Source organism: Suillus subaureus, assembly GCF_016647635.1.
Source record: "Suillus subaureus strain MN1 chromosome Unknown BJ212scaffold_3, whole genome shotgun sequence".
NCBI lineage: Eukaryota > Fungi > Basidiomycota > Agaricomycetes > Boletales > Suillaceae > Suillus > Suillus subaureus.
The window spans coordinates 760,620-775,195 of NW_024538559.1; the positions used below are offsets into that span (position 1 = coordinate 760,620).

Consider the following 14,576-nt stretch of genomic DNA (forward strand, 5'->3'; position numbering starts at 1 on the left):
TTTGAAATTTTATGTCCCCCTGCTTGTGTTGGTATCTTAATCGGTATAGGGATTACTCAACTTGGACATAGTGCGGCTTTTTGTATTTAAATATGGGCAGGCCATTTTTATAACGGATAGTTTATTTTTAGCCGGAGCCTTTACGAAGTTTGAACATACATGCATACATACGTATACGGTGAACGGCACGACCGTCGGCTGGCTATATATACCGATTCTGCGTGTTTTTTGCACCCGGGTGTTGTTTCTCCTCCCACCATCGAAATTTCTGTAACGCGGTATCCACCACACCTACAGCTCATACATTTTCCCAGCAGATTCAGTTTTCAGTGAGAAAGAATATCCTCGCCGACGAAGTTTCCGCCAATTTTAAACTCCTGCCTATTTCGCGAACCGACAACTCTTAATCACTCGCAATCTCCTTCTGCTTCTCTAAAAATCCTCCAACCACCCAAACTCATCAGCATGCGTTTGTCGTCGCTCTTTACTTCACAGCCAGCAGTCTCCTCAGCTCTCATTGCAACCACGCTCTTTACTTCGTCTGTCAGTGCGCAGGACCGCACCACTGAACAGGGCGAGGCGCAGATCACTGGTGAGGATTAAAATATCATTCGTCCATGCGAGTTACAGGCATTAGCCAAATTAGTTTGGAATGGAGAGATGTATATTGGCGGGCGCATTGCGCATCCTCTGGATCGTCACATTCACGCAAGGCAGTTGGCGCCGCTCCATTTGAGTGGCTTGTTCAGTTGGACATGCCCTTTTTCACTCGAATACAACAACCCTCCGAATAGGAGGGAACCGAGGAACGCTTCGGCCTTCCATGCGGGTATCATGACGTTGGTGACACTACGTTGCTATTTGCGTCTATACCTTCGACATTTATATATGTTTGACACAGATGGACGATAATAGCCCTGACAGCTTCAGCCACTCTTGGCCCTGAATTTTTGGATTACGTACTTCATATTTCTTGCCCGACCAACATTTTTTTTTTTGCCATGTTGAAAAATCACGCTGATCGCTCATCAACTCAGACCCGAATCAAGAATGCACGGCATATTCCTACGCGCCCGTTAGTGCTGCTCTCGCTGCGAACGAGTTCCCGGCTATCTGGACAGTCGCAGACATCCTCCCCAATGACACGAATGCTCAAGCCAAGTACCAGTCCATCCAGAGTCAGATCCCAAATATTCAGCCCAAGGGCACACAGCCTGCCTCCCTCTTGGGTGACTTCAGCGGCTATTCATACCCTTCGTCTGACCCAGATTGCTGGTGGACGTATGACCAATGTACTACCCCAAAATTAGCTGGATTATCTCCGGATCTGGCTGCCGTTCCAGAGGTATGTTTTTCTATCCTATCATAATCTGGTAATTGACTTTGTCTAGCCTGATACTCTAGGTTATGGTTTCGACGATGGACCTAATTGCTCCCACAATGTGTTCTACGACTATTTGTCACAAAATAACCAGAAAGCCAGTACGTCGATTTTCAACTTTATTGTAAGTATTCTTATTGCAAACTAGCCATGTTCTATATTGGCAGTAATGTCATGGACTGGCCTCTTGAGGCGCAGCGCGCTCTCGCTGACGGTCATGAAATTTGTGTTCGTGAGTCTTCGCATACTCGTCATCGTGATGGCACATTGATGTCACACTGGCGTAGACACTTGGTCGCATAAATATAGTAAGTGCTACATGGGAACAAACATGCTCAGGTGGTTGATCATATCACTCTATAGTGACTTCTTTGACCAACTCGCAAGCTCTTCGCCGAGTTTTACTATTGTACGTCGTCTAGCATCATTCCCTTACCTTCCACTCTAATGACCTCTTCTTAGCCGTGAGATTTTTGACCGAGCATAGTCAGAAATTTATTGACTTTGACTTATAGATGCAAGCGATCAAGTTGGTTATCGGTGTGACGCCTACGTGCTGGAGGGTAAGCCTAATCATTTCCAAGCGTACAACTGTCTAACGCATTCATAGCCTCCCTTCGGTGATGTTGATGATCGGGTCCGGTCCGTTGCCCATGCACTGGGCTTGCGCACGATCATTTGGCAATATGACTCCAACGATTGGCGTGAAGGCACTGGTAGCATTACTGCTGCTGATGTCGACCAGAATTATGAGAATCTCATTTCTCGTGCACAAAATGGCACCTTTGCTACCGTAAATGCCTTCGCTACTCCTATCACCGCCCATCAAGGACTGACGCTGCTTACAGGGGGGTACTATCATGCTCACACACGAGCTGAACAACTTTACCATGGCCGAGGCTGTGAAGTTCTACACCCAGCTGAAGTCTGCATTCAAGTACCTCGTTCCCATGGGCGTTGCCACAAATCAAACTCAGCCATACGTCGAGACCAACTACTCCCTACCATCGTTTGATCAATGTGCGACCAATACTATAATTTGTCGCATCTGTATTGACCCTTGTTTAGATATCAGCGGCACGACAACAGTCACCGGTGGCGTTTCGAGCCCCTCGGGTGGGTCTTCTAGTTCAACAGGGTCTGGATCATCTTCTGGATCATCTTCTGGAGCCTCTGGGAAAACCAATTCCACTGGTGCTGCGGACAGAGCCTCATTTGACGGTTTGGGAATGCTTGCTGCAGGCGCAGCATTCGTTGGCTTTGCCGTGAAACTCTTGGCCTAGGGTTCTCGTCCTCCGATCGCTGGTCCTTTTGTTCTCCTTTCCTTCATCTTTGGTTGTACTTGTGGCATGCTCGACGATGCTTTTATTCCTGGTCGCACGTACACTATATCCTTGCCTTGTACATTGCAACCTTCTCCACGCATAGCATACCTTGACATTTCTCTCCCCTCTTCACTAGAATTTCGCACTCGTCGACAAAGATGGCACCAATAGCCCGGTATTTTTTCTTATATCCTGTGCATGTTCATTTAATATACCGGACTTGGCTGATATCACTTGATCTCGATGTTACCAGACTTTTTTCTCGCTTTGTTGTTTCATATGATGGCCGGGTCACTACGGACGTGCCAAGACGATGTTTCTTAACAATCTAATTACGATACTTGATGAACAGAGATGTTACGACCGAGGTTGCGACGCAAACGTTTGCCAGCGGACATTGGCGTTAGGGTGGTCTACAATGAGGTGATGACGGGGATGTCGGGTACTCAGGAGTCCGCATTTCTTTCTGTAAGTAACAATCAGAATCACGTAGCCCCCGCGACAGACAGCGGCCGCTGATATATGAAGGCCATGGTGCCAAAATTAAGTCACGTGCAGATGATTTGATGGATACTGGGTCTGCCTGGGAGGCCGTCGACTTTACAGGCATCGAGAATAGCCTCTCGGCCTCTCATAGTCCATACTAGGGCACTACTCACAGTCTTGACAGATCAGATTGTAGTATGAGCAGCGGGCGGTATGAATGTTCATTCAACAGCCTCGTCGTCCCGTGGGCTGGCGACTGAGATCCGTCGGTGGTCGTCTCTGGTCCCTGGATGGACCAGCATGAAAGAAGACGGCTGTTCTTTTTTATTTCTATCCAGATGAGGAATATTTACAGTACAAACTATACGATTCAGGTTGCGTACAAACTTGGTATGTTCGCTCTATCATCATTCGTTGTATCCCCGACTTGGAGAGAGATAACATGTGCCAGTACCCTGGGGATGGTCCAGGAACGAGTGATAATAGGAGTTGGGATCTGCGGCAACCCAGCCAAGCTCCAAGCGTTATTCATCTTCTTGTTATATACGATGAAATATTGCCAGTGAGTTGTGAATTACTTGGCGTGGATATCCTAGAGATTGAAATTAGACAGGAAATGATCTAAAATGATGTATTTGCAGGCTGTTAGCCGAGTTTTCACGGCTAAAAAAACATAGCTAAATATGTACATCTGACATGACCTTCGGTGATAAGTTTGCATCTTTTCCGGGTCCTCGGCCACGATGCATTGATGTATTGTTCGTGACGTATGTACCGTAACGTTGGCGTGAGTTTTGGAGACTCTTTTTTTAGCGCGACAAACAGGTGACCACGCGCCATCAGGTCTCTGCCGACACCAGATGCGTTGTCGGCTAGCTGTGTGCTGTGGAACGATCAACGCTCAGTGGAATCGGATAGCCCCAACTACTAGTGGGTAACAAGGGGGTAGGCTACAAAATAGAATGCATTAGACTATTAGTCGAGGTATGAATCGATGTATGATGACGAAGGACCGAGTCGTCCACCAAGATTTTCAGCCTGCGGCGAAGACCGAATACAGAGCATGCACTGGTTGAGTACTAGTAGAACACATGCGCGTAAAGGTTGCTTGATACATGATGCATGATGTAGAGCTTTAGAATTCAACATATACAAATACTAGTTGTGGCTGGACTGAAGTGGCTGTACGTTGGAGTAAGTAGCGAAGTACGCCATGGTGACATCATGCACCCCAGGGTTTCCATTAAAAACAAGTGGCTCCTAATGATCCTTACCACTCCTATTACCACTCGAGCTCAGGATAAATTTTGGTAAGCTTGTACAAGAGAAGGTCTTGGTGTCGCGTTAACCTCGACGATTGCAGGAAAATACCTCTCACATCCCTCCTTAAGCGTGTATATCCCTGCAAATCGTAGGATCGCGATGTCTACCAGAAAAAGATCTAAAAGGGACCGTAGAAGTTCCAAGGGATCGCAGTGAAACGCCTACCTCTCTGGCTAAAGAGAAACATCTGCCGGGCTCTTTGTCCGAAGAATCTGACCATGTCAACCAGTCAGACTTACCGCCTTCACGACCACGCAAAGAGATATTGACGCCTGTCTCCCCACCGGGCCAAAGGGCACCTCTACGTTACTTCATATACACCTTGGTAACAACAGCCCTTCTCTTCACAGTGTGGTATACGTACATCACAGCTGTGGGGCTCAAGCACTGGAAAGAGGATGTTGGATGGTGGGGAATGTTTATTGGGCGATTTGGGAGGCAACATGATATATTGTATCACAACCAGTGGAGAGGTCAGGAAGTGACGGGAGAACTTGAAGGGCATCTCAGTCAGCTTGCATCCGCGCTCGGAATCCCCGCAACAGGACTTAGCTTCGGCTATCAAACCATTTGTGCCACCTGCGACACTGTCTAGTCTTGCGCCTCAGGCCACCGGTGAGGCGATGAAGGTTCTTTTTGAGGACTCGCATTAAAGAGCCCCCTGATGGCGGTGAAGGCACTGTGGGCAGCACTGCTGAAGAACTTGGAAAGTAGTTGGGTTTGGCTATCCTCCAACAGGATTGTGATTCAAATTATCCATGTACACCGAGGAGGGCAGTCCTGTAATGTCAGAGATAGATGCTAGTATTTACCGCATCATGGAAATTATAAATGTTATAAGACTCGTGTATCCTCCAGTATCTGTATAAATGTGATATGGGTTGGCTCTGGGCACAATCACTGCAGGAGACTGAGCAACACCGTTGAATAAGATGTGTTTGACATAGACAATTCTCTTCGTACAACCTTTAGCGCTTTAACGATACTAATACATACAGGATCCAAAGACTCGCATGGTGCTTTCAGTGTAATAAAGGAGACACCCCTAAGACTTGAGGATGCGTTCAATTACATCCTGTGCAGCCAGCACCAAACCGTCGTTGAATCTTCGGCTCACGGTCTGCAGCGACACCGGGGCCCCTTTGAATATCGCTGCATCATCTGTATGCGATAGTCAGCTCATGCTATCCAATCCGTAAGAGCGCGACTGACACAAGGAGATGTTGTACTCATCCGCTGCACTCATCGGGCTAGGTGACTCCTGATATACGTCAACGGCTGGGTCAGCGACGAGACCCGTCGGGAAGACTGCCCCTGGGTAGTCTAACAAATTCCAGATGGCCGTGTAGCTAAGATATGAGTTGTTAGATTACTCGGCGTCCTGCAATATACTGCTACGCACCCCCAGTATTTTGCAGTGTCGTGGCGGCTGGCTGTACCTTGGAAGGGTGGGCATACGACGACATCGACGTTTTGGGACCACCAGTGATCAGAGTACTCCCGCTGGTAGATATCACGTCGATCACGTAGCTGGTCAAGGTCAGCGCCTGTGTCTAATGACAGCAGAATCTCTTACCTTCCAGACTTCCGCGGCATCATGATTCCTCACGTATGGTGGACTGATTACCCATTCTGTCAGCGAATGCATATCCTCTCCACCCTCCTCTAGAAGACGTCGGACTGTAGCTCCTCCATCCTCATAGTAGAGCTCGCGCTAGAACACATCATGGTGAGTTGCATTATATGGGCCCAACAAACCACCAGACTCACAATTATGCTGTATCCACGATCGTGGTCGTACGGAATGTAGTCTACCACCTCAACCTCTGACGATGCCTCAAGCTTTGATTTCACCAAATTCAGTGCTCGGATAGTTGGAGGATGAGGCATCACGACCCCATCATGCATCATGATTCCTACACGCAGTTTCTTCTGGGTCAGATCTGGCACTTTCAGTGGAATGGGCAAAACATTTGGGTCCCGAAGTGCAGGGTTGGCCCCAAGGACAGCTTCGAGGAAGAGTCGCATGTCTCGTCCTGAACGACACATCGGGCCTGTAGAAGAAAAGACTCCGTCCTGGCCATGTTGACTATAGTGGTTATCAACATGGCTTCATGTCAGAGCTTGATATACTCACTACCACAAAAGTCCATGGGTGGGCGTTGTCCGAGAGGATGGACGGATTCCATATATACCACAGTGGGCGGACGGGCCTCGAATGGATCCCCCGCCATCGCTTCATTGGTAATGCATCAGTTTCCATGTCATGTGTAGGAAACGGACTTACGTGCCAAGACCAATGCAAGAGCCCTTCATGGCGATAAGGGCCGATTCGCCACCGGAAGATCCTCCTGGAGTAAGGCTCGTATTGTGGGGGTTCAACTAATAAACTTGAGCCGAAAAATACTTGATATTCAAGAGACGACATACCACTCGACCGTAGGTAGACATAGACTCAAGGTGCATTAGAGACTGTGGCTGATTCGTCTTGACATAGAAGACTACGAAAATGCTCGATTGACAGTGTGTTGAAGCATGGATCAATAACATACCTGCACCTAATGAACGCAGAATGCTTATCATATCGCAGTCTTCCGTTGAAGTTTCCACATTTGCGAGAAAGCCTCCACACCCAACTGCCCCCTTGAGTGGGTAATGGCCCTGAGGACAGCGGGAATTAAAGATAGATGATTGCAAGTTGGTAATGGTGTACTGACTTTGACTGAAATTGGTAATCCATGAAATGGCCCAATGACCTTGCCTTCTTTTTGGAAGTACTCATCCAGCTGCTTCGCTTGTTTTATACCTTCATCGAGAAAGAAGTCCACAAGACAAGCTGTGAGCTGATGAGCGATAGCTGCGCGCTTTCCAAAGGCAGTAACAGCCTCGACTGCTGTCAGTTCGCCTGCAGCAATCTTTTGGCATACAGCAGTTGCATCTAGTTCGGTGATAGCCAACTCTTGGGCATTGAGTAAGCCACATATCTCAGGGATGTGAGTGATATCAAGAGGTGGGTCCTCGAGAATTGCTGGGGGAAGTTTGAGGCTCGCTGGAATCTTGGCTTCAAGCTGTTCTCGTAAGACGCGAGCCTTTGCCTCGTATGAAGCGTCACCTCCTATACCTTGATTTTCTCTTTGAAGGATACTGTAAGCATTGTTGTAACTGGGGAGATGGAGATAGCAAGGTTGATACACTGGGGTTGCGATATATGTACTGGAAGTAGCTCCTCAGATAGGCTGTCTGCCAAAAATATGCGTGTCTTCTGAAGTTCTTTGTGGGGAGATGATATGTCCCATGACAGGAATGCCAGCGAGGAAGGAGTCACAAGGTTGATAAGTAAAGCTGGTTGCGTTACCGTACCACGAAGGGACAACGCAGAGGTCGAGAGAATGAACCTGTGCCACGTCATATGGCGTGGGAGACACTATCGATGCAGGCAGGCCCGAGGCCTGGGGCGCGCGGTGAGGGAGCACCAAATTCACTCAACAGCACTGCAGGAGTGAAGAATTCCAACAGAGGGAAGATAGAGGCAAAGCTCTGGAAACAGATACATTGTCCTCAAGAAGCTGGCGTAGTCCAACCAAGTATCAGAAGGAGGATAGTCGTTCCTTCTTCATAGTGGTCGAACTTTCCGTAGGATTTGAGTTTTGAAGTGGTAGATTTCTTTTTGAACCTTATCGGCGGAGTTTGGGCGAAGTCTGAAATTGAGAATATCTCACTATGACTGAACAACGAGACGAGCACTTATCATGGATGAATGCAAATCTAGCATGACATTTTGGAGGATAAAGCCTACCCCGGCCAGGAATTACTCCAGCCAGTTGCTGTGTGGGAGCCCTAATAATTGCAGACGCTGACGAAAGCCCGACAAAGACGCATCGCAGATGTTCATATCGCACATATTCGTGTGGAGTGACCTACTACCGAGTGCGTCCATTGCTACTCCATGGCAGACATTTTACCATGCACGAAATGACAGGGCATTCATCACCACAATGCACTTTGAGCAGAGGGTTTTCACTACATAATTTGGTTTGCAACACAGCAGGCCCAATCCTTAGTGCATTGTTCACCTGGTAAATGCAGTTATAGTTTGGCATCTTAGAGTTCGACTCGGGATATTTTACCTTAACCGCTATGAGTGAGTTACATGGCGTCAGACTCGGGAGGTGTCGCGGACTACGAAATCTATTTTTGAAAGAAGCTAGAAGAGGGGGCAGAAGTCCCCCCTCGTTCAGACTCTCGAACGAGAGTCTGGAACGAGCCTGAGTGATCTTTGATAGGCGGAGTGTGAAACATCGTTCGATTGTATAGTACGAAGGTTTGGATGTTTGAATCTGAAGACATTCTAAATCCTACGGAAAGTCCATCCAATGTGAAGCTAGAGACTTTCAACTTGTACGGGCCGGGCCTAGAGCTCTAGAGGAGGGCCAGGTCTGGGAAGATTAATGTCCGGCTCCACTTGGCTGCCGGTCCGACGACATTTGGAATGTATAGCCTCTTTGTATTTACATAAAGCGTCCCAGACTATAGTCTTGAGCATGTTTTGCCTGAGCCTTTCGAAGCATCGTATTGCAAGCATAACGAAGCCTCAGCGTGCTCTAGTGCATAATATCTCAAGCAGGAAGAAGGATATACTGTCGCTGAGAAGATCTGCTGCAAGACGGACTCGGAGTACGCCAGCTGTGCAAAATTTACAAGCTGGTGAATGGGGAGAAGCGGCGGATGGATATATATCATCGTGATGTGCACAGAAATTGTGCGATAGCTCCCACTCCCCAATTTTATTCTACCGTCGTCATGAACTATGACATCATGGCAGTCAGCATGATCCTGATTGGACTGGCGAGAGCAAGGGCTTCGTGCATTCACGCCACATGATATCAAAGATAAAACACACTCCCACACCGTCAAAGCATTGATGAAATACACAGAGCACAGGATCCAATTGTACACGGACCCTTTCCGGTTGGCCCTGGGGTGACATGAGTGCAAGAAGGGCACGTATTGCCTGCATGCTACGCAGACGACAGCAGTGGATGATCAGGCGTTCCACTGGAACGTAAACATCAGGTATCACCATAGGGACGTCAACGGTAGCTCGTACGGACATGCCAGACATGGTCCCTTGGGCCACAAATGCGTGCAGGGAAGTGACAAGGAGACGTCAAGTTAGATGTTGGTTGCGGCTCTATCTGTCCAAGAGCGTATGAACCAGGACTCCAGCCACTGCCCTGCCAGAACAGTGACCCCGGCACTCCAGGAGGACTTGCACCGTGATCACCCTGGTACATGCATCTGCCATCCCAACACTTGCAACCGTGCGCAGTTGTGCAACGAAAGCACTACTTGCCACGTGTTTCACTGGCTGGTGAACTCGAGACTAGTGAACGTCTGCATCTCCATGATATTGTTCCATTGTATCACTGCACCAGATTGTGAGCTCCCGTACATCCGCGGGTCTATCATTATACTGAATTTTGTGGTCACTGATACGGGGCAAGAAGCAGGGCACGCAAAGATTTTGGTGCCAGTACCACGACAGGAATAGTAAACATTCACTGCGCAGTCACCCTTCCCAACATAGAGGGCCAAAATTTAGGGTCACCAGCAACTTGCATTTCAATTTAGGTTTCGGAGATCGATCAGATCGGTGATACGCACCACGGGGCTGGTTCCCAAAAAACCTTGGTTATGACAATAACATACTTTGACTTCCCAGTAACTGCCATAATGGAATGCCAGTCCTTGCTCTTCTGCTCTGACCTCGAGGACACGGACCTTCCTCTACTCCATAAGCATCACTATTTCCTTGCCGCGCTTTGGAGGGAGGAAGGATGAAAAATATATTTCCTGGTTAGTATGCGCGGTAGATGAAATGACAAACATATGCGCACAGAAGTCGCCGAAAATTAGCACATAAGATAGCTACTTGATCTAGAACCCTCAGCGAGGTATGGCAAAGGTCTGCCGTAAAGTTTCGACCCGCCCCGGACGACTTGTGCAGCATGCTAGCTCGTAGCAACCCGGCTGAAATGTGTGAGCATCTTTGTTGTGCAAAAATTAAAAACTCATAATATGGTTAGACCGGTATAATGTTAGCCAGCAACAATCACCGGTGTACCGGTCGCAGGACAGAAAAATGGAAAACTCGTGGCTGCCTAAACGGCAATAAGAAGCGCATGACACAAACTTGACTCAGGAGCATCAAGGTCCTTTCCGGTTAGACGGAAATGGGGTGAATATGAATACAGGACCTCAAGTCAAGCGCCGAACTAGTTTCACTGCAGGGGATAATGAACTTGAGTTGGGCGACTACAGCAGACTAGCATGAATCGAGACCCAACTGGCTGTGATGGTTTGCCAGCGTGACGAAGGCATGGGAGTGAAATGTTATCCAAATAGCCTCGGGTAGGCTGCAATACCAGGCGTATCGGACCACCGGGTTCAGAGTGGGTGCAACGCAAGATGACAGAATGTTATGCCGGATCCTAAGCCGCGGTGTCGACAGCATACGGCACTTCAGCTGCCAAATAAAATTTGCAATCAGCGCTTATTACACTCAAAGCTTGGATGGGATAACGTACCCTCCAACTACGCTATACCGAATTCATGCTACTTCTTCTTGCATTGTCTTCATTGGCCTACAGTCTGCCGGCAGCCTAGGGAAGACTAGTCTGATGTTAGCCCTCAAACTTTATAATAAACTCACGTTGTACACTCTCCTTCGAACGATAGGCATGTGGTTTTGGCCCTTGTGTATAAGTAGGCGCCAGTATACTAAGCGGGATGATCGATTAGTATTGATGTTGCTAGATCCGGTGCTTAGAACTTGCGGGAAAACGTGTACCGCTAGTGCCCACTTCGAGACAGACGCGCTTGTCTGGGTTTAAGCCGGTTCCGGGCTCCCAAAGCCCTTGATGCCAGGCGGAAGCTCTCGCTAGCCTGTCTTGTACTCACGATAGAGAACAAAAGGCTGACTGGACGCGATTTCGTTAAGAGACCCCCAAGCAACAGTTGAACATGTTGGAGCAAGTTGAAAAGTGTACCGTCCGAAGTAGTACCTCATCAGGATTCTTGCGCAAAGCTTTGATTTGAGGAAAAGATAGAAAGATTCAATGCAAAGTTCGAACAGATTATCTGACCCGCAATGTTGAAGCTGGAATAAACAGCAGGCTACAAGCGGCGATCAATGTTCTTGATTGATCCCACGATCTGATGATGACGGTACTGCTTGGTGGCTGTATGTTGTTGCACCATGCTAGCAAGCACCTGAACGCTCATTTCAGAATCATACCAAGACGTTTATTATCAATGTCTCTTACATCTCCCGAGCCATTCTCAGTCGAGAAACGTGTTGCAATCGCAGCAGTACGGAGAGCATGTCTGGTGACTTGCACCGTGTTCAATCAATTAGTCCGAGACAAAACGGATACCCTCAAGAAGGAAGACGAATCACCAGTGACAGGTGTCAATTTCCATCTTTCAGGTTCGAGGGTCAAAGCTAATCATTTTTATAAAGTCGGAGATTATGCCGCACAGGCGGTTATCAATACTGTCTTGAGGAATGCATTCCCCAAAGATCCTATCATCGGCGAGGAGGGTGCAGATGCCCTCCGGCAAGGATCAAATACTAGACTGCGGGAACGAGTGGTTTCCTTGGCTACCAACGCATTGCAGGAAGATCTCATCGACGGGGAGAAAGCGCAATGGGGTTTAGGTTCTCATCACGAGCACAGTTCGGAAGCCCTGTTGAAGGCGATAGACGAAGGAAATGATATGGGTGGTCCGAATAAACGTGAGGCTGTGTTGGCTGTTGTTAATTCCGTATTCTGACCTGCACTTAGGCATGTGGACAGTTGACCCTATTGATGGAACGAAAGGCTTCTTGCGTGGCGGCCAATATGCTGTTTGTTTGTCTCTCATTGTGAATAGCCAAGTTGTGCTGGGCGTCATCGGATGTCCGAATTTACAAATATACCCTGTAAGCCCTGATGAAGGGAAGGGTTGTATCTTTGTTGCGGTCCGAGGGCAAGGCGCCTTTCAGGTAATCTCAAATTCTGTGCGCTTGATTCCCTGATTTCCTTACACAGATCGCCTTGTCTGGCACCGGTGCGATTAAACTCCCTTACTTTCCTTCAGAGAAGTCATATGTCCTGCAATCGGAAGAGCCGAAGCACACGAATATACCGTTGATTGAACGGGTTTCCGACGAGCTCCACCTCACTAAATGGGGAATGGACAGTCAGGCCAAATATTGTTGTCTTGCCAGGGGGGAGGGCGCTGTGTATCTTCGCATGCCGGCGCCTATCGTTGGTGGTAAACAGCCTTACGAGGAGCGAATTTGGGTAAGTCATTTGAACAGTTAATCATTTAGTAACGCTAATAATCCCGTTACCCTGACCTGCAGGATCACGCCCCTGGAAGCATCCTTGTTGAGGAGGCGGGTGGTAAAATCACAGATTCTGAGGGCGCTCCGCTTCGGTTTGGACTTGGGAGGGGAATGGGAGAGAATCGTGGCTTTGTAGCCACAGTTGATGAAGAACTCCACGGGCAAGTGGTATCAGCTATTAAGCGGGCTCAATCCACAGGGGATGCTTAAAAGACGAAGGCTACACCTTAAGAGAGCTCCTTAGGATGAGGTGCTACCTTGTCTGTCTCTCATCTATCAGACGCTGGTACAACATATGGTTCCCTGCATACCCCCTAGGGTTGCCAATCGGACAACTAGTGGGAATTAAGTGTCAGCCTGGCGTTAGATCAAGGCGTTAGCATTTCCTTGGCTGCCTCCAACTTGAAGGGGACCATTAGTCCACACTGCCTCCCATGGATGAATTAAAAAATTCTATGGAAACTTCTGTTGCATCCCACGGGCAGTGTTGCGTGTGCCTGGTGAATCAGCGTTCAGCGTCTATCTACCCAGCCATTGCCGTATGCTAAGTATGTACTTACTACAAGGGATGATGGTGAAGCGCTCATCTTAAGCTTCCGAGACGGAACTGGCAAAAACGTGCGTTTAAGATTACGCCGCATATATCAATTAAGTACTGAGTCGGAAGGCTTGAATCTGGTAGTCGAGTAGGGGTTCAACGTTCAGCACGAGTTCAGCCACGAGAGTTTTGACTAAAGGAGCGTGTGAACCTGTGAAAAGTGGTGCATTCTGCCTGTATCTTTCACATCCTGGCGCTTACAATTGTCTTCAGCAGCTCCCGTTTCGCCGCTTCCATGCCGCGGAGAGCACCTGAATTTGGGCGCTTGATAGCACGAGCGCTATCTCTTGAGAATGCTTCTTGCCTCATGGTCATTGTCGGCGACAACCATACAGCGCTAATACACCTGTTATTTACCCCAGCTCTCTCGACTCACCGCGTATTCTATGCTGCCTAGCAAAAATGATTGATCAGGCCACTCTTCAGACTGCGACATATAACATCAGGCATATAGCTACCGGGCAATACGTTGCTCTCAAGGACACCAAGAGAACATCGACTTTGATTGTCCTCCAAGATAGCCATTTCGAACACCTTGCAGTGAGCCTTTACAGAGTTAATTTTTGTATGCTAACTTTTCTTTGACAGTGGGTTTTGGACAAGCTGGCTGGACTTGAAGACACATATCATGTCAGGAGTTTCCTGCAGAACACTTTTGCTCAGACGGGAGAGTCTCCCATCCCGGGCGCTGAAATTATTTCCGGGACGGAATCATACCCGTGGTTCGTTCGTCCTGCTGCCAGCGGGTTTGGTGACTTCTACCTGTGAGTAACATAATTGTCATTGACGCATTTTTTTTAAACATACAAAATACCTAGCATTTCACCTTATTCAGATCCCTCACTCTATTGGACCATCGTGAAGACAAGGGATGGCACGAAAGTAAGCCTATCTAAGTTTGACCTGCAGCCTCATACTTATCAGCTGTTATAGGCTATACTAACCAACAATCCACAACATCATGTACACTGGCAATTTGTTAAAATGTCTGCCTGAGGGCACAAGCTGGGAATTGGGTGGGTAGTGACACTGGTCTGGGGTGGCAAAGTGGAGCGCGAGGGGTCCGAGCGT

General features: G+C 48.2%; 5 protein-coding genes across 5 annotated transcripts; 4 read left to right on the forward strand and 1 right to left on the reverse strand.

Moving 5' to 3' along the window:
- Window positions 1-465: 465 nt before the first annotated feature.
- Window positions 466-2,664, forward strand: BJ212DRAFT_1261208 (carbohydrate esterase family 4 protein; the record flags this gene model as incomplete). Its single annotated transcript, XM_041330162.1, has 10 exons — window positions 466-592; window positions 1,038-1,345; window positions 1,392-1,482; window positions 1,530-1,613; window positions 1,669-1,689; window positions 1,745-1,797; window positions 1,897-1,944; window positions 1,992-2,174; window positions 2,230-2,422; window positions 2,519-2,664. 10 exons carry the CDS (start codon window positions 466-468, stop codon window positions 2,662-2,664), a joined length of 1,254 nt encoding a protein of 417 aa, XP_041198276.1.
- A 2,080-nt stretch (window positions 2,665-4,744) lies between these two features.
- Window positions 4,745-5,110, forward strand: BJ212DRAFT_1260563 (uncharacterized protein; the record flags this gene model as incomplete). Its single annotated transcript, XM_041330123.1, has 1 exon — window positions 4,745-5,110. A coding segment is annotated over one exon (366 nt), but the record flags the coding sequence as incomplete, so codon positions are not given.
- A 180-nt stretch (window positions 5,111-5,290) lies between these two features.
- On the reverse strand, window positions 5,291-7,924 carry BJ212DRAFT_1523615 (amidase signature domain-containing protein; the record flags this gene model as incomplete). Its single annotated transcript, XM_041341713.1, has 11 exons — window positions 5,291-5,676; window positions 5,728-5,864; window positions 5,918-6,045; window positions 6,092-6,229; window positions 6,286-6,604; window positions 6,653-6,751; window positions 6,803-6,897; window positions 6,946-7,016; window positions 7,068-7,176; window positions 7,233-7,659; window positions 7,710-7,924. The coding sequence occupies 11 exons, from the start codon at window positions 7,922-7,924 to the stop codon at window positions 5,561-5,563; spliced, it is 1,854 nt and encodes a 617-aa protein (XP_041198278.1). The 3' UTR covers window positions 5,291-5,560.
- A 3,905-nt stretch (window positions 7,925-11,829) lies between these two features.
- Window positions 11,830-13,117, forward strand: BJ212DRAFT_1260566 (3,5-bisphosphate nucleotidase HAL2; the record flags this gene model as incomplete). The annotated part of the gene is made up of 5 exons (XM_041330124.1): window positions 11,830-11,983; window positions 12,038-12,313; window positions 12,363-12,562; window positions 12,609-12,863; window positions 12,926-13,117. 5 exons carry the CDS (start codon window positions 11,830-11,832, stop codon window positions 13,115-13,117), a joined length of 1,077 nt encoding a protein of 358 aa, XP_041198279.1.
- A 790-nt stretch (window positions 13,118-13,907) lies between these two features.
- On the forward strand, window positions 13,908-14,401 carry BJ212DRAFT_1475868 (uncharacterized protein; the record flags this gene model as incomplete). Its single annotated transcript, XM_041339296.1, has 3 exons — window positions 13,908-14,045; window positions 14,094-14,269; window positions 14,341-14,401. The coding sequence occupies 3 exons, from the start codon at window positions 13,908-13,910 to the stop codon at window positions 14,399-14,401; spliced, it is 375 nt and encodes a 124-aa protein (XP_041198280.1).
- Between the last annotated feature and the right edge of the window lie 175 nt (window positions 14,402-14,576).